The sequence below is a fragment of the Harmonia axyridis genome, chromosome 2 (assembly GCF_914767665.1).
Source record: "Harmonia axyridis chromosome 2, icHarAxyr1.1, whole genome shotgun sequence".
Lineage (NCBI taxonomy): Eukaryota > Metazoa > Arthropoda > Insecta > Coleoptera > Coccinellidae > Harmonia > Harmonia axyridis.
The window spans coordinates 10,895,882-10,918,468 of record NC_059502.1 but is presented as its reverse complement, the minus strand read 5'-3'; the positions used below and the strand labels follow the sequence as shown (position 1 = coordinate 10,918,468).

The 22,587-nt window shown below is 37.3% G+C and overlaps 1 protein-coding gene across 4 annotated transcripts in view; it reads left to right on the top strand.

Moving 5' to 3' along the window:
- LOC123674163 (zinc finger homeobox protein 4) overlaps positions 1-22,587 on the top strand; it is a 151,410-nt gene that overhangs the window by 33,274 nt on the left and 95,549 nt on the right. For 3 of the 4 annotated variants that reach the window (XM_045609076.1, XM_045609078.1, XM_045609079.1), the window contains exons 3-5: positions 4,743-7,119; positions 11,587-14,450; positions 18,472-21,640. In XM_045609076.1, the coding sequence (XP_045465032.1) occupies positions 4,776-7,119; positions 11,587-14,450; positions 18,472-21,640 (8,377 nt within the window). In that variant the 5' untranslated portion in view covers positions 4,743-4,775. The remainder of the gene's footprint in view (positions 1-4,742; positions 7,120-11,586; positions 14,451-18,471; positions 21,641-22,587) is intronic. The other variant, XM_045609077.1, reaches the window with a different exon arrangement.

Below are 22,587 nucleotides of genomic sequence, written 5' to 3'. Positions count from 1 at the left end.
TATGTTTGATTGAAATAAAAGTGCAAAAAGTTATTATCATTTTGAGTTCTCCCATATGAACGAATTCACGACTAGAATCTGGTTGAAAGATGTTTTAAGTTACCCATGTTGGAAATGATAGTATGTAGGTATACATTAGGTATATTACAAGACCTATTACTTGGATCATACTATCAACATACAGTAGATTGATAAAAACCCAAATTTATGGTTTTCATTTTTGATTTATTAGGCCTAAAATTATTTTCAAGAGCAAGAGTTAGATTACGTAGTGGGGTTGTGATATATTTCCAAATCCACAATTCCACTATTTCGTTATGAATGCATATTATAATGAATGAAAAATATTTATTTGAGTGATTTCCGACTAAATATCCAAATTTGAATATTTGGAATCCGATATTTTTCCTAATTGTCGAGTTTACAATAAGCAGAATATTTGTTATTTTCTGATTCTACCTGCTGAAATCCAAGATTCTTTGTGGAGAAACTCGCGAATTGAGAGAAATACCGTATCACACTTCATGTCAAACTTGATAGTTCATGTTGTGGACGAAATTTGCTTACTGAAAATGACATATTCTCTTCTATGTCCTGTATCTATGTTTATTACTCTGAGGTGAATATATTCGTAAATGACAATTTAACTCTAATGAAGCATAGAATAATATTGATTGTCAAACCACAGTTTGATGAAACAATCCAAGACTTGCGACTCCCACTTACTGAACCTAAAGGTGGGGATACCCGTCCAGTTTTGACTTTAGTAACTTTTTTCCGAATAACATAAGGTCCGGGCGTTAAAAATGGGAATAAAAACGCCGAAACAGCGTCGTTCCCGATGGTTATGGTGTTGGAGTGGTGCAAGAAGTCGTATCATCTATTATACCGCATTCCTTTGTTCGTTCGAAAAATAAAACCATTAAATATTCTGTTTTCAGTCGGGTGGATAGAGAATAACGATCTATATAATTGATATCTTGGGGCAATGCAATCAGGAACAATCTAGTGTTTAAATATTCAAACTGTTAGCGTATGGCCAACGTCACTTTTTCGAACAATATTGGTCTTTGAATATTGAATCCAAAAATTATATCGAACACGCGAATGTCCACCATTAAGGGGGAGTATGACCCGATGGTTTTTAGTGGGTGATCATCCCGAAGACGCCCAAGGGTAGAATTAAATTTCGCAGTGCGCAATTTAGAGGAATTACCTCTTCAAAAAGCAACGTTAATTTCATGTTGCACTTTCTCGTGGGTTGTAATTACGTTCGCTATGGCGTGTTTTATTACGAGGCGGTAGAGAGGGGGGGAGGCGAGGGGTCACTTGCATAGTCTCATATTTTCTGTAAATCAGAGTGGATCGTGAACGTGGAATGAATCCGCAGCTGGCTAGAGCGAGGTTGCATTTATTGATCACAAAACTATGATTTTATAAGATTATTTCCTTCATTGGGGAATTAAACAATAGGGGGACGCTATAGTTTGAATGAATTTCTTTAGATGAGTGCTCAAAGTAATATACATAGATAGAGGAAGCATATGTCATTTTCCCCAACATGAACTATCAAATTTGACATGAAGCGAGCGGAAATGAAAACATATCAGTAATACGATATTTCACTCAATACGCGAGTTTCTCCACAAAGAACGCACTTCTTATATCCCAAAGTGAATCAACGTTTCTTATTAACTCAAAATATATTTAAATAAATACCTAAATATATAAAAATTTCAGAAAACAAACTTCAAGCGCGCCTAAAGACGTGAAACAACCGATGACACTAGGAGAGCAAAAGTTGCCAAATCTTGGATTTCAGCAGATAGATACAGAAAATAATAAATATTCTGCTTATTATAAATTCGACAATTAGGAAAAATATCGGATTCCAAATATTCAAATTTGCATATTTATTCCGGAATCACTCAAATAAATATATTTCATTCAATATAATACACATTCATAATGATATAGTAAAATTGTGGATTTGAAAATATATCACAATCCGACAATGTAATCTAACCATGTTGGGGACATGTAAAAATCGCGTATACTCCCTCTATCTTTGTTTATTACCCTTTGTTTTATACTGACATTTATATATCGCAATGTCGACTGAGAATTTCAAATGGGATTTGAAAAAACTTGACAAATAATTCATTAACACCACTTTCTAAGACTAAGCCGATTCACTTTGACTCAATCGTATCCAATATCGGTCGGCAGACTATTGACTCAATGTAAAGCTATCTAAGATAAGAAGAAACAAGTATTCATTTATATATTAGAAACATAATTTATTTCACCAATCACACCAACAAGGAAATATCGAAATTTTCAAGGTTTAACAACAATGGTCGAAATGTATTTGTCGATGAAGTGCATTTGAAGCATTTCGCACATGGGAAATTAAACAAGGAACATATCACACGTATATTCCTTGTCAATATTATTATCGAAGATTCGAGCTTTATCAGTAATTACCGTTCTTGAATTCACTTGAACATAAACAATCCGCTCAGATGCAGTCCGATTCGGATTATATTTCATTATCGCAACAGTAGATAAAAATACATTTATTAATCACTATTTCAATTAGTTGTCTCAGTGAGCTGGTGTTGAAAGAAAGACAAAGGATGTTTACCGTTAATTCGATAAAATTTGATCGGAAAAATTTCATCGCGTAGGAATAATTATACAATTAAGTCATACTAGTTAAATCAGTTCTTTGTCGGGAAGAATAATCTAGAATTTTATTAGGTTGAAGAGAGAACCTTAAAAATCGATCAATTACAAATATTTGCTATTTTTTACATACAAATCTGATCATTTCTTGCTTGCAGTGGTGGCACTAGTGCTCCCCTCTCTCTCTTAAATTAATTTAACGTAAACTAGATGGACCTGCAAATCTTGGCCCCCCCTTTTAAAATTCTTGCCCCTCATTGGCCCCCCATATTCTAGAAAGCTGGCGTCGCCACTGCTCGTTTGTCACATTTACTTAATCATTCTCTTTGTGCCTTACCTTTTCTCACTTCATTTCCGAGTCATCAGATATCTGAAAAAATCCCAGTACGAAGAACTCGTAAACTACCACAGCATTAACAACATAACATAAACAACATAACATAAAGTTGTCATATCTCAAACAATGCATTTCGACTGTTAAATTGCTTTGGTCGTTCAAAACCCCAATTGTCGACTCTTTGGTATGAAATAACTTAGGAAAGGTGTTATCACTAAGTACCTACTGGCGTCTGCCTCTTCAGGTGAACACAATACAAAACATAAATTTCTATTATACCATGAGAACAGCTGGACGAAGAACTTCTGTAAATTAGTATTGGGATGGTCCTTCCGAAAATAAGAACAATCTTGCTAATGTAGCGTATGACCACACTCAAATTAATGTTAGCAGAGTCTATATTCTTTTCTTCTTGTCGATAGTTCCTTCATAACTCATCGCTAAAATATGGATATTTCAAACTTTCAATATCGAGAGACAAAAGATTAATCTGCTTATAGATAAAAAGATAAAACAAAGTAATTTTCACTATTATTTGTTTTATTATGTTATATATAATGTGTTCCCATCAAGTAAGAACCGTATTCATCAATTCTGTTCATATTTAGAGTGCCTATTACATCTCCGAAAGGATTTTCTGAAAAAGAACGGAAAACAATTGAAATTCTATATAATATAGTATGTACTAACAATTAATAAAATATTAAAAGAAATTTTAAGGAATGAAATAATGGTAATGATGAGGGGTATTTATTTCATACTGTTTTATAAATCACAACAAGTTAAATGGTTTATGTTCACTTCATATTTTAACTTTTATTTTGAAAATCATTTTCTCTTCTTCAGTTATAAATAGTTATATCTTTTCGAAATTCCGATGAAATTTCAATTGTCATAAATACAATAAAATGCCATAGCATCTAGGAAAAAAGGAAGTGTTCAAAAAACTAGTAAGGTTTTTTTGTTTTTGCTATATATTATTTAATTATTGAATTTGTGTAGACATCTACATTGTGGTGATGGGAGTTTCAATTCTCTACGCGACTGTTTAACACACTATGAAAGGGCCCAAACTAAGAACGAAAGTTTGCTTTAAAATAACAAACAACATTTATGCAAAAAGCGGATGAACTTCTTCAATTTCACTGAAGATTCTAAAAGTTGTTTATCATGGAATTAGAAGATAGTTTCAATTCAATAACATTATGGTTTATTGTTTTCAATAATGAACCTTTGGAATCGACCAAGAAAAAAATTTGAACACCATGGGATTTTTACAGAGCTTTTTTGAAGAACTATAAACATATAAGAACAGGAAATTTGATTCAAAAATTGGTTGTCATAACGAACTGATCCTTCATGTACAAGAAGACAATCGATTGATTTTTAAGGAAATAAATCGAAGAATCAAATAAAAAAAAATTGCCAGCCTCATTGTCAGCTCATAAAAATGAAATTTAAAATATGAATATGGTACAGAATACAAATTTTTTCTGCATTTCATTTTGATGATATGGATATTTGACTTGGATATGAGGAAATAATAAATTTGCAGGTTTTTCTGTTACTTGATGTTTTTTTTTTGATGATGCATGACTGTACACTAATATCCAAACCTGAAGACAAATTCACACAAATACACAAACATAAAACAAACTAGCATTATCCCATATACATGAACTGAAAAGGGTCTTCATAAGTTCCTTTCTAATTCCAGGACGTTCTGTTGGCAAGCATGTGATGCGCCGAGATGCCCACTCTGTTTGCGGCGCCTGAAGTAAATTCTGGCGGCCCATCCGAGCGGCAACAAAACCCGACTGAAAACGCCGCCATGAGCCCAGAGCAGGAAGCTAGTCCACCACCAGCTGCTCCCGGAGCTTCGCCACCACCTCAACCATCGACAAGACTGCCCTCTCCTGCCATGTCTCACACCATAGACGCAACCACCAACAACTCTGACGTCGAACAGTTCGCCGGCAAGATCGTCTACAACCCTGACGGTTCTGCCTACATCATCGAGGACTCCGAAAGCGACAGCGAGGCTCAAGTGAACGTGCCAGACGTAGTGCCGCCTCTTCAAGCTGTGTACGTTTCGCGCCTACTCAGACAGACTACTCGAACCTCAGACCTACCGGCCGTCCACAGCTATCGAGTGGTCTCTCTAAGGGACGCCAAGCCTCCCCGACCGGCCTCGGTGCCTATCAAGCCCATTCTAATGTGTTTCATGTGCAAATTATCCTTCGGGTTCGCCCGATCGTTCGCGAACCACGCGCAGTCCGAACACGGCGTGACCTTGAAAGAGAACGAACGCGAGGTCTTGGCCGCCGACTGCTCGGCCATACTGCAATGCGTAGGAGCCGACAAACGTCCCATGGTCTCGCTGTTGGAGCCTCTAGGACCTGCCCCCTCTCAAGACAATCACGGATCTCAGATGATGGTACCTTACAGTCAACAGGAAGGCCATCATTCACCCATAACAGATACTCCTCCCGGTTCTTCATCGAGAACCACCCCAGGCAAATCGCCTTCACCTCCGTTCGCAGCACCTCCAGCCTTCATGACTGGAACCACGATTGGGGTATGTCCCGAGCATCTACAGGGTAGGCCGTCAGGCGTAGAATGTGCGCGTTGCGAGATGATACTCGCTTCCGGCAGACTGGGCCCTGCTGGTCTTGCCAATGTTCATAGTCGCAACTCGTGTAAGACTCTCAAGTGTCCGAAGTGCAACTGGCATTACAAGTATCAGGAAACGTTGGAGATACACATGAAAGAGAAACATCCCGAAGCGGAAACAAGCTGTATATACTGTATAGCGGGGCAACCTCACCCGCGATTAGCAAGAGGTGAGACCTACACGTGTGGCTATAAACCATATCGTTGTGAAGTGTGCAATTATTCTACGACAACCAAAGGCAATCTAAGTATCCATATGCAATCTGACAAGCATCTCAACAACATGCAAGAACTACAAAACGGAGGCGCGCCAAATGTTGAATCCAGGCAGTCTTCGCCTAAAGCGCCTCCTCTACACCATTCTCCTGTAAGTAGCGGCCATAAACCAAAACCAAGTTTCCGATGTGACGTCTGCAACTACGAGACAAACGTCGCCAGGAACTTAAGAATACACATGACTTCTGAAAAACATACGCACAACATGCTAGTACTCCAACAAAACGTCAAACATATGCAGACTCTATCTGCGTTACATCACCAACCACACGCAAGTCAACAACACATGGAAAGCCTGTACGGAATGTACCCAGGGCTAGGCGATAAACCAGAAGCTGCTCTTGCAGACATGGCTTACAACCAAGCCTTGCTCATACAAATGATGACTGGTGGTCAAATACCTGGCCACGCCGGTCCTGCAGACCTAGGTCAACATGGCGACCTTGGCTTAAATCCAGAAACTATGGAACCGCCTCCAGAACCGGCGGATCCTGATCCAGACAAGATTTACCAATGCTGCGTCTGCAACGTGTTCAACACAGATAATCTGGAAGAACTCGGCAGACATTTAGCGCAAGACAGAACCCGACTGAGAGAACAAGAAATCCTGGCCGTTGTTGCCGGACATTACGTTTGTAAATTGTGTACCTATAAGACGAACCTCAAGGCTAACTTCCAACTCCATTGCAAGACTGACAAACATCTCCAAAGGCTGCAGCATGTTAACCATGTGAAAGAAGGAGGGCCACGGAACGAATGGAAACTGAAATACGCATCAGCACCTGGCGGGGTGCAGATACGCTGCAACGCTTGCGATTATTACACCAATTCAGCGCACAAACTCCAACTGCACGCTGCTGCAGGAAGGCATGACGCAGGAGTGGCCCTACTGAAGCATATTTGCGAGAGGTGCTCATCTCTCAGACCTGATCAATCTCGAGTTTATCACTGCTCACTGTGTGGGTTCTCGGCTTCCAATAGACTACCTCTACTGCAGCACGTCCGATCTCTGAAACATCTTCATATGGAGCAGCTACATCAGCTCCAGAGGCGTGCGGAGGGCAAGGAGAATTCTCCTGAGATTGGCGAGGTGTTCCACGTGGTCCCTGGACCTTTGGAGCCGCACCAACATCAAAGTACACCTGGTAAGTTATATTTTGAATATTGTCACATGTGTCAAATCTGAATCTAGTCCATAAGGTTTATGATTCGTTTTTACGCTTTCTGAGTTTATCTCTGGCTCAAAAGTTTTGCACTTTACTCGCAAATATAAAAACAAGGCTGATAGAACACGAAAGGGAGAGTATATAAATAATCCGTCAAGAACTAAAGGCATTTTAAACAAATTCAAAAAAAAGAGAAAATTGTGCGAAATGTTTAAAATAAAAAAAGAACGAATTCGCCCAATAAGAGACGATATGAATCATTTATTGTTTTCCGTTCTTCGGTATGCGCCTTATACACTTCTCATTCCAGATGTCCGATAATAATTAATCTTGAATTTTATATGTAACATCTTTCAGTTCAATTTTATTAATTTAATTCCGTGCATGTGTAGATCTGTATCGTGTCATGTTATTTCGAAGAAAACAAAACAGGAATTAAGCGATAGTGTGAGTAGTTATAATTTTCGGAATTGATTAAATAAAATTGGAAAAAAATTTCTAGGGTTTATTTAAGATCTGTAGTTTTGTATTTAATGATTCATAATATTATACCTTTCTTGTTATATGTGTGATTTTTCTCGTATTAGTCTATAGTCCAATTTGTTGTACTATCCTATCTAATATTTTCTGATCTAATTTTTGCCACTTTTTATATGGGATTTATTCATTGTAGAAGATTTTAAATGAATCCAAAAATGTTTTCTCTATTTTAGACTAAGAAGTAGTCAATATTTGGCAATAAACATCACCGATATCTAGTGATGTGAAAATAATAACCTCAAAATTTGCTTCGTTTTATTATGTTTTTCATGACAAACTTTAGAGGTCCCCTGATGATAATAATATTGACACCCCTTAAATTCTCATTTCGATGCTGTAAAATAGAAAAACCTATTGGTTGTAACCCTATTATTTTTCGGGAACTGTAACATTCAATTTGAAACATGTGATGGTGTGATAATATTTGCTAAATTATTTTTAACCTTGCTGGTCTTATAGTTGATAGTTTCGAGTTTATTTTTTCAAAGAGGTCAATTTCAATTGGTGTGTAAATTATACAGTTTTGTCTAAAATTTGCCGCATTTTTCTTCGAATAATAACCAAGAATAGACCTAATCTGGGTTTCCTCAAACACGTAACAATTTTTGTCCTTTGTTCAGTCACCAACACAGAATATCAAAGATTCATGATTATAACTTTCGTTGAAAGTGTATGCTATACCATCTTGAAATGTATAATTTGTCGTCTGATTAATAATTTCCCCAGTCTGAAAATATCGTGCCGATAATTGGATATTCCTTTTAGAAAGTACACGGGTTCCATCCACACAAAAGATCAGTTTTGTCGAATTACGGAACGAACAACAGTATCGTGATACTATACAGGGTTGTTCATTAGCAATATAAAAGAACGCGAGCGGACAATGAGAATTGTCGAGCGCTTTTTAACACCCTCGGCAATATTTTCTTCGCCTTGCCATATGTCCTGCATCGGTAATTACGGGAATTTTAATAGAAGACGGGTATCTGTGTAATTAGGATTATTTTTTATCGGGGCCAGTTCGGGTGGGTAGGCGGGCCATGAGCTGCAGGGCGTTCGACACAATGGAGCAAACGTCGTACGTCGATTGTTCTTGTTGTCGCGTACTCTCGATTCCGTAGTGGGGCCCGGTTTATAATCCCTATTATTAGGTTTACTTTATACGTTTTATTTTACGACTTCAAGTGTGCGCGGCTTATCGATCCGTTGTATACAGGGTGGGTCTTGGTGCGATACTCCATTTTACATATTGGTTGGTGAATTGGCTATTTCACAATTTTTTTTTATTCGGTTATGTTTATTCAGAACATAAAAAGTGGATAATATCTATCTAAATCTATCTAATGCGAAATTCGAACGCATCAGTGTTGGAATTGCCTTCTGCAACGAGTATTAGACGATATTCTCTATATTTCAGTCAAGTTTTGTGAAATATTGTCGAAATTCAATGAAAAATTCAGATTATACATCCTAGGGACTTTTATATTGTATCTTGGCAGTTGGTGTGACTGTTACGAAAATTGACCGATAATGGAATTTGAATTTGAATCGTACATTTCGAATCTTGAAGTAATTTATAATTACGCATTGAATTCGAGAATTATGTTTAAAGAAATTTATTTAACACCACCAGAATTAAGAGAATTTGCGAATTATGTTGCGAATCATTTCACTATATCCAAATTATTTTGACGTGTGTTGAAATTTTATAGGATCGGAAATCAAATACAAAACGCAAAATATAACTGAAAATAATGCTGTACTAATTTCATTACAGAACTGTTTTCAGTACTGTAATGCACTCATTACGATACTGAAATAGAGAAAAATATATACTGCCTTCGGGGTCAGGGGTTGAGTATACAGGGTCGGAGTTAGGCGTGCAACAGGGTTGTATTTAGGCGTAAACAGTAATATTGTGAATATTACTTTGAGTCAATACATTTTTACTATAGCAACCTGTTTGAGGTTAAAATTCGACGTTGTTTTTAACGCACTAAGCTTTTAATAACTTCTCTATCGAATAAATGAATTAATTTTTAACTTTTCCAAATTCGTGTCGTTTCACTGAAACGAAAGTAACATGAAAGCTAATATAAGCACGGGTTCACAAGAAATTAACGTCATTGTAAGTTCATTTCTCCTCACGTGACAATAGTTTTGAATTATTCAAGTTTAAGAGCTTTTTTTTCTATATTCAATATAATTTTTTTTAACAATTCAAGTATAACGTTAATAAAAGTTTAATCTTGCTATTGCCAATATTTTTTATTCTGTTAAATTACCTATTAGGAACACATCTTTGGTTTTTCTGTTCATTAAAGTCACTCTGAACATTGAGGCAAAATTTTATGATTATGTGTCGTCCTGTCATAGATCATCCTGACTTACGGTCTCTGGTTTTTTGTTTTCAATAGAATTTACAGGATAAACAGTTTCTGTCAAACCCCTTAGATTAAATTTCGAAGGTAGAATTGATGAGAGGTTGGAAAATTTTTGACTTTACAGTTAACCTGGTATTCTTTCAAGTTGAAGGAACAATACTAAATTCTTAGAAATACTGTAATTACTGTAAAGTCATGAATTTCATTTGACTTCAAAGAGTTTGTGGATTAGAGAGGATTTATGTATCTACTTTCACTTCGTTGGTTTTGGCATTGATTTAACTGTAAAATGTAAAATGAATTTTTCTCCAATTCTTAGGCAAATCCGTTCATAATAGGTACTCGGAATTCTTCTGTGACGGATTTGTCTGATATCTACCTGAGATAAAAAACTGTTTTGCCAACCCACAATTTTATAGCAAAAATCACTATACAATGTTTATGGAAATATTCCATTGATCTCAATAAAAATTCAATGAACTAGAGAAAATAATGTATGATACTCGTACAGAAGGATGATTCTAATACTAGTTCATTCAAAAACACTCTTATTCGTGGCTAGTTTTTGGATTTTGAACTTGTGAAAGACTATCAATGCCTTCTGCACTTGTATAATATATAGCTATTCAGATTTCATTATTCCAATTGCAATAACATTTTTTTCGTATTTTTTCAACTGAATAATGAAGAAATAATTAGGAAATTATACATATACTTTTTCATAGACTGAAAATGAAAGTACTCAATATATGTTTTGTTTTTCAAATTAAGTATAGATACTTAAATACATATTTCCTATATAAATCTTATATTCTTTAGTTGAGTACATGTGGTTTTGACATGCAACGGTGGTTTTAAAGTATTGTCATTCTAAATTAAAAACGTAAGCGCCATTTCATTCAAATACATTCCTAATAATTTAGTCGGTTAAACATATATTATATTTTCGTTCACATAAAAACCTTTGTTTATAAGTTAAATGAGATTACCTCCCCTCAAAAGGAATTTTAATTTGAAAGCAATTACTACCCCGACACAATTAATTTTTCAGGGAAGTTGAAATTGTTTTTGCAATTTCAACATTTTCTTCTATGGTGCTAAACCGAATTTCAGCTCATTATCACACTCGATTCATTTTGAAATTCATGAATGTTTTGAAAGAAGAGTTAGAAAGTTGTATTATTTAGAGCAAGTGGTATTGCATTCATTTCATCTATGTATTTTTCAATGGGAAATATTGAAATATTTGGATAAAATATATGAGTATCTGATCTGTTGGAAGGTTATAAAAGTTTTCCCGAATTTTCTTAAATTTTTGAATGTCTTTTAATTGGAAATCAGGTGAAGCAATTCGTATATTTGGCCTTTATAGTTTTTATCGCAACTCGATCAAAGAATTTCAAAGACTGAAATCAATAATTGAAAAGAAATATATTTTACTACGGAAATATTTCATTTATAGTTGTAATATAGTCCGAATGATCCAATAAATATTTGATTTCATCCCTATTTTTTTTTCCAGAACGCAGAGACAGCATGAACTCGGAGATCAGCCAATCCGACTCAACTAAAGACCATACCACAAGAAACGAAACGCGAGAAGAATCCGAAGAAACAAACAACACAGAGGGCAACGTAACCCAACACTGTTGCTCATTCTGCGACTACACGAGCGACTCCGAGATGCGAATCCAGGCTCACATCTTAGCCCAGCACAGCACCAACACCACATCACCCACGCAGATGTACCAATGTCCCCTATGCGAGGACGCCTTCAAAGAACGCTCAGGTCTCGAACGCCACGTCATGCAAGTGCACTCGGTCAACAGCGAGGGCCTCCAAAGACTCCTGATGCTCGTCGATCAAAGCCACTGGCTGAACTCGCGTACGCCCACTCCAAACAACAACGCTGCGAACTCGACCGTATCGCCGAACTCGTGTAAACTCGAGAAGAGCGACGAGGCCGAGAGCGAACTCATGTCACCGACGAGCGACGATAACTCCGAACACGAGTCCGAACGTTGCGGCACGTGCTTCAAATCGTTCAAGAACATCGACGAGCTCTGCTATCATCAAAACGAGACCGGGCATCTTGAGATCAAACAGACTCCCAGCGGTCCCGGTTACGTTTGTTGGAAAAAAGGTTGCAATCAATTTTTTCCAACCGCGCAGACTTTGCAAATGCACTTCAAGGACTCTCACGCGAAAAACTCGGTTTCCAACATTTCGGTGTCCGAGAAACACGTGTATAAGTACAGGTGTAACCAGTGTTCGTTGGCGTTCAAGACTTTGGAAAAATTGCAGTTGCACTCGCAGTATCACCTGATTAGAGACGCAACCAAGTGCGTGTTATGCGGTCGCAACTTCAGATCGTTGCTCGCGCTACACAAACACGTCGAAAACGTACATTCCGAGCTCACAGACGAGGAGTTGAACATCTACAAACAGAGTTTGATGAACAATCCTTTACTATTAGCCGGTATACAAGGACAAGTACTGGACAGTTCCACCAACGAGCTGCTTAAAAAAGAATCCATGCGAAGCGACGACGTCGAAATGACGGATTGCGAAGAAAGTAAAGATTTAAACACTAGTCAAGAAGATATGAACCAACAAGACGGAGACAACTCCGACGATAGTATAATTTACAAAGATCAACAATTCCTCGAAGACTACCTGAACAGTCAATCGATGGCGGAAGACAGTTACAACGACGCTAATAGAAAATATAAATGCCATCGTTGTAAAGTGGCGTTCACTAGACAAAGCTATTTGACAGCGCATAATAAAACTCTTTTACACAGAAAAGGCGAAAAGTTAAGTTACCCGATGGAGAAGTACCTGGATCCGAACAGACCTTTTAAATGCGACGTGTGTAAAGAAAGTTTCACGCAAAAGAACATCCTATTAGTTCATTACAATTCAGTCAGTCATTTGCATAAGTTGAAACGATCGTCTCAAGAACAACAAAATAATAATAATAATCCTCCTGTATCGCCGGTAACGCAAGCTCAAAATTTATCCAAGAGTTTGTCGCCGGACGATGACGATCGTAAAAAATACCGTTGTAACATTTGTAAAGTCGCCTACAGTCAGGGAAGTACGTTGGATATACACATGAGAAGCGTACTACATCAAACAAGAGCAGGTAAATTGCAAGACTTGGCAATGACCGGTCAAATAGACTTATCGAAACCGCTCATAGAACAACCTGAAGCCACGCAGTCTCCGAAACAAAACAGCCCTACACCGTCGGGTGGGGATAAGGGATCTCCCACCCCTGTATCACCGGCACCGATTGCAGGTAGTCAAGGGATGATTGGCTGTCAGAAATGCGGATCTGTTTTCGCTTCGCAAGATCAGCTGAACGTTCATCAACAGTTGCATTGTCTGTTCGCCACTCCGATGTTATACCAGGCGACGGAACCAGTGGTTCCTAAAAGCCCCGGTCCCGTGTCCGATCAAGATGTAGCCATGAAATTGGCGATGCCGAAGAAGACTTCGCAAATTTACAAAAACCTACTGGAAAGTTTCGGCTTCGATCTCGTAATGCAATTCAATGAAAGTTCGCAGAGAAGACAACAGCGTATTCGTGAAGCGGGCGAAGAGAAAGGCCAGCCGACGCCGACGTCGCCGTTACCCGCCACCGGTGCCCAAGACGACCAAACGGACGTACCGAAGACGGAAGAGGAGAACAACCTTCCAGAAGTAAGTAGATCGACGTGTCAACATTGCAATAAAGAGTTCTCTAGTGTGTGGGTTTTAAAGTCACACTGTGAAGAAGTACATAAAGATTTTGTGCCAATCGAATACTTAGAAAAATATGCTCAACAGTTCAAGAGCGACTACGAAAAGAAATCCGTGGTGGTGACGGCGGCGACGTCTTCGACGCTCAACTGCGACCCCAGGGTGACCACCCCTACAACCTCCAGTCCCGTTTCTGAAGTTAAGGTGGAAAAAGATGAAGAGATCAAGGACCAGCCCAAAAACGAGCTGCAGACGCCGCCAGAGGCGACGTCTACGGCGCCCTCGACGCCGACGTCTTCCACAACGCCGGTCAGCAGCTCCGATTCTTCGGCGCTGCCGGCCAACATACAGGCGATGATCGCGCAAAGCATGGCTCAAAATCCCATGGCTTTGGCGCAGCAAATGTCTGACATGCAGGCTGCCTTCAATGTTATGCAATTGCAACAACAATTCAATTTTAATCCGATGATGCAGATGATGGGGATGGGGTTACCTTTGGGGTTGAACGCTTTGGCCGCCATGAATCTGCAACCGCCTCTTGTTCCTCTGATGATGCCGCCGCCGCCGTATGATGCCATGGCTCAGTTTGGGCCTCAAGATCAGCTCATGAATAAGCAAGCTATGATGCAACAGCAAGTGGTGAGTGTACGTTGAGAGAAATAAGAGTTTCGTGACGTGAATCGAAAGTTCTACAGTGTTTTTGTGCCTTGAAAAATTTGGATTACGGTGCTGCTGGTATGGTTTAAATTACTTATTAATTGTTGTGCTTATTATTTTTCCTGGATTGACTTGTGTGAATCTGCGTGTACTCGTTTTGGGAGATGATTAACTGTAGGTAAAATTTTTAAAACTCGAATATTAGATTTCGAAATGTTTAACAACATTTTTCAAAGTTATACAAACTACCCCAGAGTTAGTGTTACAAACTGATAGGTAGATGGTGTTAATGAATAAAAAAGAAAACAAATTACATAAGAACATAGGCGCTAATTTCGTAACAAAATAACAAGGAATGTCAAAGAAGTAATCAATTTTTTGAACAATTCCTGAAAATTTAAATCAAGGGCAAATTCTCGTATGGAAAATAGGAACATCTTCTTCAATTTGTTTTCTGTGTCAACTAAAATTTAAAAACAATCCTTTTTCGGCAATCGTCCGGGAAGTGCTCACTTCCCGTACGCTTTTTCTCTGAGAAAGTAGCATTTCCCGGCCTAGTCCGGAAAGTACGTACTTCCCGGACTAGGCCGCAAAAGAATCATAGAATCCATAGCAACCCAGATAACGGCTGACAGTTCATATGAAATTAGTTGTCAAAAATTTGCATGTTTTTTTATCAAAATCCCAATAAAATATGGAAAGCAGCAGCGATAGTGTTATTTTACATGGTTGCCGAAAAAATATTGTAGGCAACACGCCCGAAAATGGTTTTTTTGGACTCACACTCGCTTACGCTCGTCCTGGAATTTTGTCTATTCGTCCAAAAAAACCCTATTTTCCGGACTTGTTACGTAAATTGCTATTTTTTCCAAATATTTCATTTTTAAGAGAGAATCAAATGTTTGATGCTTATTATCGAAAAGATTTGAACTCATGTTCGCAGGAATTTTGTTCTTGTTTTCATTAGTACTATCTGACCCATTACTTTGTGACACCTTCTCTGGGTAACTCTGTATAATTTCGTAATATTCAATAGTCTGAGAATGGAATTCACGACAATTCAATTTCAGTTCGAATTACGTTAATATCACTTTAAAAAAAATAATAGAATTTTCTGCTTGAATAGTACAGAAGATTTCATTTATATGTTGCTAATTTTTGCATCAAGACAATCAGTTCGTTTTCTTCATTTTCGACTAATTATATCAGTTTCTTCGGAAGTAACAAAACTAAAACTAACATAACTGAAATTATCATAATTGAATTTCAAGCTTCGTACATTCGAAATATGAATATCAATTTGCAAAATCAAGAGACTAGTAGGAAATTTTTATTTTTCATCTAGAATACATACTAATACATTTTTGCACTCTTCGAGTATGCGAATATTTTTAACTCTTCAAATTAAAAGAAACTATATGAAAGAAGTGAAATACATAATTGCGAGCATAATGGGAATATAAAATTAACACCTTATTTTCAATTTTTAATCCAATTGTTCCTAATTGAAAAGTATTACAATATTAATATTTGAAATGACTTTTTCACCAAATTCATACTTACTAGGTTTTTTTGAGATAAATTTCAAATTAAGCTCTTCGAAAAAAAAAAAAATAGTTAAAATATTCATATTGGCATCTAAACTTTTTGCAAATATTATACTGCCTGGATTTTGACGTTTAATCACTGATATGTGTAGATCTCTATTTAAAATGAGCAAAAATTGATTGAAAATTTTTTATTTCATTAATAAAATAATAAAGTAAGTAATTATCAGATTATAGAAATAGCATCAAACAGTATGAACTATGAATCAAAATATCCACAAGACTAAATACCAATTCGAAATTAGAAACTAAATTGGTCATTTGAAATTATTTAGCATTTGATAATTAAATAAGTTATTTACAAAATAAACCAATCTAAATTAGAATAACTCGTACTTAATATGAACTATTTTAGCGTAAAACAAACTGAATTGTCTTGATAGAGCAGTACTTTGAATTTATCCTAAATATTTTCAGAAATATTTGAAAATTGTTTTCAAAACATCACTTTTATGATGAACTAAAATAGAAATTCTTAATTCAGCCCTTGGTACATTCGTTAATATGTTTTAATTCTTGGATTAGAAACTATTCTCTTCATTTTATCTTCAATAGCAGACTGCTTAATATAAAAAAATTACTAAATACATTCTGAAATATCTATAACAGTAGAGTCGATGTTAATCACCTCCTGAATTTCATGTTGGCTTTTTCAATACGAGATATGCAAATGAACACGAAGGCGTTAGTTCAGGGAATGAATAATTCGAACACAATTAATAATCTTTCGATTCACGTCCGTATTTGATTTATTTTTGCTATAAAAAGTGGAAATTGGGTTCACGCAGATGTTATTTAACTGATATTCTCGATATCTACAGAAAAAAAAATGCGAGTTGGACTGGAAAATATGTGTCATATGAATGGTGAATAATTTGAATATTTACGAACTGATTTCATAGTTTAAGAAATCAAGAATAAATGCAATAATTTCCAGAGAAATTAGAAAGAAGAAGACAAAAGGACGACTAATACATCTATCATAAATCTGTCACCTAAAACTCTTTTCATAAGAATCCCTTATTGAAAAATTTCTAGAAATATGTCATCACTATGTAATGTGGTTAAATTCTTGAGGGATCATGAATTCTAAGAAATCAAAAGCTTAATGAAGGATTTGAGTTTACAATAAAATTTGCTATTGAGGCATTCTCTTCTTCTTGATTTGATGATTCAAAACCAAATAAGCTCATTCATTTAAAATATTTGTTGCCTTATGGAGCTTATAATGTTTCAGCAGAACAACAAAACAGGTCAATTAGTCTTCAAATCATTAGTATTCAATTTCTAAAACTGGTGAAAATAGTAGCTTTACAGGTAGTTTCATAAATATATAAATAATTTCAGAGATCCTATGAATAGCAACGTCTGGAGTTTTATCTGAAAAATGTTTTCTCTTTTTATAAGTTTGTTTTATGGATATACTTCAATTTAGAAAAAAGTCGAAGTCAATGTTTTTTAATTTCATTTATGTATTATCCACATCATAATAATATTATTCAATAGTCTCCAATTATCGGAATCAGATATAGTTCTGGGCTTTGCTTTTCATTGAACCCTCGAAGGAAATTGTCAATCGCTCAATTCATACCTTTTCCTACATGAAGTTCTCAAAAGAGAAACGAAAATATTCAAAGTAAGCGCAATGTCGTTCTTTTGTTTTCTACTTCTGAACAATTCTCTATTTTAGTTCTTTTGGCGTTACGAATCGTCATCTAACCAGCAATATATTTTCGACATACCTCAAAACAAAATCTCAGCAATAATTCTCCTCTTGAATTTTTACAGAATTGAAAATAAAATACTCAGAAATTTTTGCTTAAATCAATTTTATGAAACTGATCTTATTTCATTTTTGAGATTCTTCGAATTTCAAGGCATATTTTGGTCGAATTTTTCAGAAAACCTATTTCACTTTCATCAGAAATATAAATAACTACATATATCATAAAATGTTTATAATCGTTTGTTGGGAAAAAAATCAATTTTTCGTGATGTGAATACTTGCTTCGAGATTAAATTCATACCTGAATATCTACCAATTAAGTTTCATTTCCAGTTATCTATAAAACTCAATCAGAAATATGTGGCAATGTATTTTAGGACACTTTTTTCTTGGACGGAACGACTCAAATTACACAGCCAACTTATAATTACAAATTCTTATATCGAGCAAGTATTAGTTGTTGTCCAGATCCGTCAGTTGATTATTTTAATTGCCGTTTGTATGTTGTAGCCTTGCATTGTGATAATTATCGTAATTGATTTATTGCCAATTTGTTACAATTTATTAAGCCCTTATATCTACTGGTCAGCTATTGAGAGCATATAAATCTCTGTAATACTGACAATGAAATAACGCACAGTATTTTAAGTTTTGTATTGTTTGATCCTAGGCCGTGAATGCCGCTGCTAACCAGAAACGTGCAAGAACACGCATAACAGACGAACAGTTGAAAATTTTGCGGGCACACTTCGACATTAATAATTCACCTTCCGAAGAACAGATTCACGATATGGCAACACAGAGCGGTCTCCCACCAAAAGTGATCAAACACTGGTTCCGGAACACGTTATTCAAAGAGAGACAGAGGAATAAAGACAGTCCTTACAATTTCAACAATCCTCCTTCAACCACTCTGAACTTGGAAGAATACGAAAAAACTGGAGAGGCCAAAGTGATGCCTGTGAATAACTCCGGTAGTCTTTCCGAAGAGTCTTCGAAACCATCGGAAACTTCATCTCCGACTCAACAAGAAATCAAAACCGAAATCAAAGAGGAATCAACAGAAGAGCATAACAAATCGATGGACGAAAGGTTAGGCGACAGTGGCGACAACAAACATGGCATTTTTGGTATCCAATCATCACCAGCTACTTCGATAGCAAGCTCTGAAAATATGAATGCGATAGTTTCAGCACCAACAACTCCTTGCAGCATGAATTTATCGTCCATAATCGCCTCGCAGTTTGGTGAAAGTATGACTACAAGTACACCCACTCTTAGTCAACTATCGTCTGTGGCAAGTCATCATGGTCTGACGAGTCCTATGCTGCCCCCGAAAATGAACCAACAGAACTTCCCTAACCCCAACAGCTTGCAATCTATGCTGCCAATGACTCCCAATAGATGTATGAGTCCCAATAGAGACTACAACAGCCAAGGATCAAACTCAGCTTCGTGTAGTAGCTCAGGAAAAAGAGCTAACAGAACAAGATTCACCGATTATCAGATAAAAGTACTACAGGAATTCTTCGAGAATAACGCATACCCAAAGGATGATGACTTAGAATATCTTTCAAAACTATTGAATTTGAGTCCAAGAGTTATTGTTGTTTGGTTCCAAAACGCACGTCAGAAAGCAAGGAAAGTCTACGAGAACCAACCGGCCGTTGAAGCTTCCCCTGGTTTACCAGACGAAGCAGGAACAAACAGATTCCAAAGAACTCCTGGATTAAATTATCAATGCAAAAAATGCTTGTTAGTTTTTCAACGATATTACGAATTAATAAGACATCAGAAGACCCACTGTTTCAAAGAAGAAGACGCTAAAAGATCAGCGCAAGCACAGGCGGCAGCAGCACAAATTGCAGCAGTTCTCAGTTCCGAAGACTCCAATTCGAGTACGACAGTTAGCGAGCAGCATCAGCAACATCAGCATCAAGCTGTTCCTCAAAACCAACCAACTGCAAACAACTGCCTGAGTCCAATGCATCCAAATGCTCCTACGACTCCAACCTCCAACAGTGGTAACTATCCGATGTCTCCCAAAGCAGAAACAGCGAAAGAAGGCACGTTCCAATGCGATAAATGTAACTTGGTGTTTCCCAGGTTCGATCTTTGGCGGGAACATCAAATGGTGCATATCATGAATCCCAACTTATTTCCTCAGTACTCGCCAGATTCTCCATTTGGAATCTTGCAACAACACGCACAACTACAACAATTAAACGCCAATCTCAGTGATTTAACAAAGGTGGCAGCTCCGCCAAGCATGAGTCATCCTCTATTGAATATGCTGAATAATGTGGCTAACCAAAAAAGAAAACTTGAAGAATTCGAAAACGAAAGTGATACGTCAGATCAGCCTAAAGATAAAAGGCTTAGAACTACAATCTTACCAGAACAACTGGATTACCTTTATCAGAAATACCAAATCGAAAGCAACCCTTCTAGAAAAATGTTGGAGAATATCGCTAGGGAGGTTGGACTGAAGAAAAGAGTCGTTCAAGTATGGTTCCAGAATACTAGAGCGAGAGAGCGGAAGGGACAATTCAGAGCCCATGCTCAAGTGATAAATAAGAGATGTCCCTTCTGCCCGGCCTTATTCAAAGTCAAATCAGCCCTCGAGTCCCATCTGAGTACAAAACACGCAGATCAGTGTGCACGGGGTGAAATTAACATTGACGCTTTGCCTGACGAAGAACTCAGTACAGAATCTGTACCAAGCATAAATTCAAATAACGCAGAAAATAAATTACCAATGCTCAATCCCAACATGATGCCACCGATGTTCTCTCAAATACCTCCACAAGACATAGAAACGTTAAGAAAATTATACGACGACAATGTGAAGAGATACATGGGTGATCTTCAATCTCACCCCTCGTCTTCAAACGGAGACAGGAGCGAAATCAAATCGGAAGTCAAGGAAGAAGGTGAAATACCTTTAGATCTGTCCAAGCCAGTAGATTTATCCAGACCTATGAAAGTTATGCTCGACCAAGAAAGAAATTTTTGTGAGGAAGGTCCCTTGACCGATCTCAGTGAGCGATCTATTTGCGGAGACGAAAGGAGTGAAACCATGTCTGAAAACAATGATTTTTATTACGATGAGAGTAACCCTACTTCTCCGGCTAGTAGCACGCAAAGTAGCAGTCAAAGGACCCACAATCTGTCAGGGAGGGGTGGTAACAAAAGATATAGAACCCAAATGAGTCATATACAAGTAAAGATAATGAAAGCTGTGTTCAGTGTTTACAACACACCGACTATGGCTGAATGCGAGATGTTGGGTATAGAAATTGGACTTCCTAAGAGAGTAGTGCAAGTTTGGTTCCAAAACGCAAGAGCGAAAGACAAGAAAGGCAAGCTGGTGTTGGACAAGGTCCTCGGCAACGACTCCGAAACCAACAACGGTTCCCTGCCCGAAGATTGCAAGTTCTGCAACTTCAAATATACACATAAATATTCCTTACAAGACCACATATTCTCAAAGAGCCACATCGCTAATATTAAAATGTACCTGGAAAACTCGAGCAAAGAAAACGAATCTAATGATTTCATTGCACCTCCGCCTCTTCCTAGTGGATCTGGCTCTCTTCCTGCCGACTCTACAACGAATCCTCAACAACAACATCAGCAACAACAACAGGTGTTGAACAACAACACCCACCTACAGTACCTTCAAATGGCCGGTTCGCAAGTTCCTAACTCCTCTGTCAAGGTGGAGCAAGAAGAGAACAACCAGGAGACGTTGTTCCAGCAGCTTTACGCAATGGGCAACAACTCCAACTTTGGGGTCCAGAACCAGTACATGCATCATGCGATGTTTGGCACAAATGGTGAGTTTTGATTTTACCTATTTCTTAGGATTAGAGGTGGATTTTCCGTATACATTTTTTGATCGTTAATTATGGTTAGGATTCTCTTAATGCTCATTGCTAATAAAGGATCATGAATCTTGGTAGAATTAGATAATTTTTCTGGTATAAGGGTACTAGATCTACCACAGAATATCACCAAAATATGGGGAGAATTGTTTTATATTTATTGTTATAGTGTTTTTGATCTTCATTAATTTATATTTATAAAATATGGTGCTTAGTTTTCATGACATCATTTTCATATTTACACTGATCAATAATTGCTAGGGATCACTTATGAACTTCTCTTCATTTGTATTTTTTTCAAGTTATCTCGTGAATATCTGTACATTATATGTTCTCTAAGGAAAAAGTAAGATGTTTTGAGTTGATTATATCAAAGTCTTCCTCACTTCATCGGCTTTTGTTCACAAAATCGATTATTATCTGTAGGTAGGTGGAGTGAAAAGCAATGTGGTATTTGTTATTAAATCTGTTTTTTTCTCTCGTTCAAACACATAAGGTGACAATAATTGAAGAAATGAGAACAATATCAGCTTATCAGTCATGCCGAGAAGACGTTTGGCTTCTGTGCAACTGGACCAAATCATACGGTGGATACAGGAAGGTTTGTCCCAGCGAGAAGTGTCCCGGCGGTTGAATGTTTCGCGAAGTGTCGTGAGTCAGGCTTGAAATAGGTTCATCCAAAACGACTCAGTAGCTTATGTTCATGGGGGAGGTCGGCAGCGCAGTACAACAGCTGCCTAAGATCGTCTTTTGATCCTCAATGCTAGGAGAAATCCCACTTACCCGGCGTCGCGGCTCAATAGATCACTGGGAGTTGCAACAGGAGTTCTAATTTCGAACCAGACTATAAGACGACGACTACATGTTCGAGGTTTGAGAGCACGTAGGAGGGTACAACA